The 2,500-nt window shown below is 46.5% G+C and overlaps 1 protein-coding gene across 1 annotated transcript; it reads right to left on the bottom strand.

Annotated features, from left to right (window-relative positions):
• Positions 1–77: 77 nt before the first annotated feature.
• LOC113804283 (uncharacterized) lies at positions 78–2,466 on the bottom strand. Its single transcript, XM_027355147.2, has 2 exons — positions 2,413–2,466; positions 78–2,198 (listed from the first exon to the last, which is right to left on the bottom strand). Exons 1-2 carry the CDS (start codon positions 2,441–2,443, stop codon positions 364–366), a joined length of 1,866 nt encoding a protein of 621 aa, XP_027210948.2. The 5' UTR covers positions 2,444–2,466; the 3' UTR covers positions 78–363.
• Positions 2,467–2,500: the final 34 nt, after the last annotated feature.

The raw sequence follows: 2,500 nt of genomic DNA, 5'->3' as shown, positions 1-2,500 counted from the left end.
ACTACATAATGTAACTTTTGCTAAACCTCTTATCTATTAACGTAACCTTATCGAGGACGTGTAACCATAAAGAGAAATTGTTTTGATGTATTTATTCTCACTTTACAAGAAAAAGGTGGCCTGTATTGATGCGAACCAGCGCTTCTATAGAATAAGCAAACAGAAAATGCATTCAGAACATAACTTTGTTAAGACTTCGCCAACAGTGTCTGAATAGTTTTCTCCCTTTATTCTTTTCTTTTTCTTTTTGCTTGTCTTTTATACTAAGAAGAAAGTGTGGATATCTATTAGGAAATACAGCATAGTATTTTACTAATCCTTTCAGCCTCGTACGCCACACGCTAGAAGTTTTTGCGAAGTACGTTACTGTGGATCTCTGTAGAGAGTGATTAGGCTTCGTTCAGGAGAAGGGCGTCGCGGGCCCTGCACTAGCGTGGTTCTTTTTGACTCGAAGCGCCGAACGGAGTCTCGGAACAAAGGCTTCACGTGCCCCTGCCTGAAGTGGGAGACGTCTGTCGTGGAGACATCGTATTCGCTCGAATCGACGTCGGTAACGTATCGGCTTGTGGGCTTTTTTGCGTCGGCTTTGTTCCGTACACTGATCACGACCCGTCTGGCGAAGTTGTTGACGTGGGGCTTGGAGGTATAGGATTCTTGGCTCGTGCCCTGGGGCTTTCCTTGCGTCCCTGTTTCGTAACTATCTTCTGACGTGTCGTGTTCATGATTCTTTAGGGTCTCCGAACTGTAGTGAGTCCCTGTGGCTTGTGCTGGTGGCCCATATTTCCCTGCGGATTTGATGCTTGCCACAGAATCACTTGGTTGCTTGATCACTTTAAGCCCATAAAGATCTTTAGTCGTAGTGATACCCTGCTCATATTCTACAGCATAATCTGAGGAAGAACTATGAGATGCAGAAGGCACTTCATAGATCTCCGGGGTCGGAAGACTCTTGTATTCTTCGGCCGAGTAGGATACTTCAGACGACTCCACAGGCGGCACATAATCCTTCGAGACCACAAGACCTTTGGAAACGCGGCCAGAGCGAGATTTCTGGGGCAGACGACTCGACACTCCCGCTGGACGAGAAGAATCGGCGTCCTTCCCTAAGATGATTCCATTCCTGGTATATACGAACCAGGTTTGAGCGCCATCGCAGTCGACGTTGAACCACCAGTCACACACCGAATACCACTGGCTGAACACGGTCCCGTTAGGGCACAGGAAGGAACTGTGCCGCCCATCTCTCTGGCAAACATGATACACTTGGCATCGCGCCCTGTAGTCTGCATAGTGCCCTGGGTAATCCAAACCATCACATGAGAAGCCAGTGTACGGCACGGTTGCTAGAATTGGATAATCCTTTCCCGGTACGCCCTCACCTGGAACGTTGATGAACAGCGAAGCCAGGTAAGCTGCGTCGTGTTCCCGAGAATCATAGGAAGGCTCCTGATACTTGTAATCGAGTGATTTCTGGTACTCAGATGTAGATTTCTGGTGGACGAATGGCTTAGAAGGTTCCTGATAACTGTATGCTTTGGAGGGTTCGTGGTAGTCATCCCTGTGGGCTTCCTCTCCGTCATAGGTCTTTGCTGGTTTCTGGTAGTCGCCCTTCTTGTGAGGTTCCTGGTAGCTATATGCCGTTGTGGGTTCATGGTAGTCATCCTTCTTTTGGGGATCCTGGTAATCAAACGTCTTTAAAGGTCCCTGATAAGTGTACTCCTTTGAAGATTCCTCTGAGGAAGTCTTCACAGGGCCTTGGTATCCGTCCTTGGTTTTCGGAGGTTCTTGGTAGGAGACTATTACAGGGTCCTGGTAATCGGCCTTTTTGGAAGGTTCTTGGTAGCTGAATGCCTTGGAGGGTTCCTGATAGTTATACTCCTTGGAAGAGTCTTCGTAGGAAGTTTTCGGTGGTTCCTTGTATGTTTCAGAAGGTGCCTGGTATGAGATCTTCGGAGGTTCCTCTTGGTATGTCTTGAGGGGTTCTTGGTACGAGGCTAGCAGAGGTTCCTGATACCCATCCTTCGTCAGAACCTCCTGATAGTTGTCTTTCTTAAACACTTCCTGAAAGTCGTATGTCGTAGAAGGTTCCTGAGGGTCGTACTTTTTCGGAGGTAGATATTCATGCTCAGGAGGTTGCAGTTCATAATGTACTTCTAAGGAATCGTGGGATCGGGAGGGACACAGTTGGACTGCCAAGCCTGTAACGATTGAGAATGAAATGAATGAAATAAGTATCCGTTTCATAATTCACATCAGTCATTCTACATCTCCGATTTGAGATAATGGAGATCGAGAGAGATATAGTAAAGAAAATTACCCACAGATGATTTTCAGTATCTAAATACAAATTGAAAAAAAAAAACACGAATGAACAAACACACTGAAACACAACAAACGTAAACAAATCCTCACCCAACACAAGGAGTGCACGAACCGACGCCATGGCAAGGAGAGGCGTAGAGGATGTGTGATGCTGGATGTGTCTGTCACAACCTTATAT

The sequence above is a fragment of the Penaeus vannamei genome, chromosome 15 (assembly GCF_042767895.1).
Source record: "Penaeus vannamei isolate JL-2024 chromosome 15, ASM4276789v1, whole genome shotgun sequence".
NCBI lineage: Eukaryota > Metazoa > Arthropoda > Malacostraca > Decapoda > Penaeidae > Penaeus > Penaeus vannamei.
This window is presented reverse-complemented; position numbering and strand designations above follow the sequence as displayed.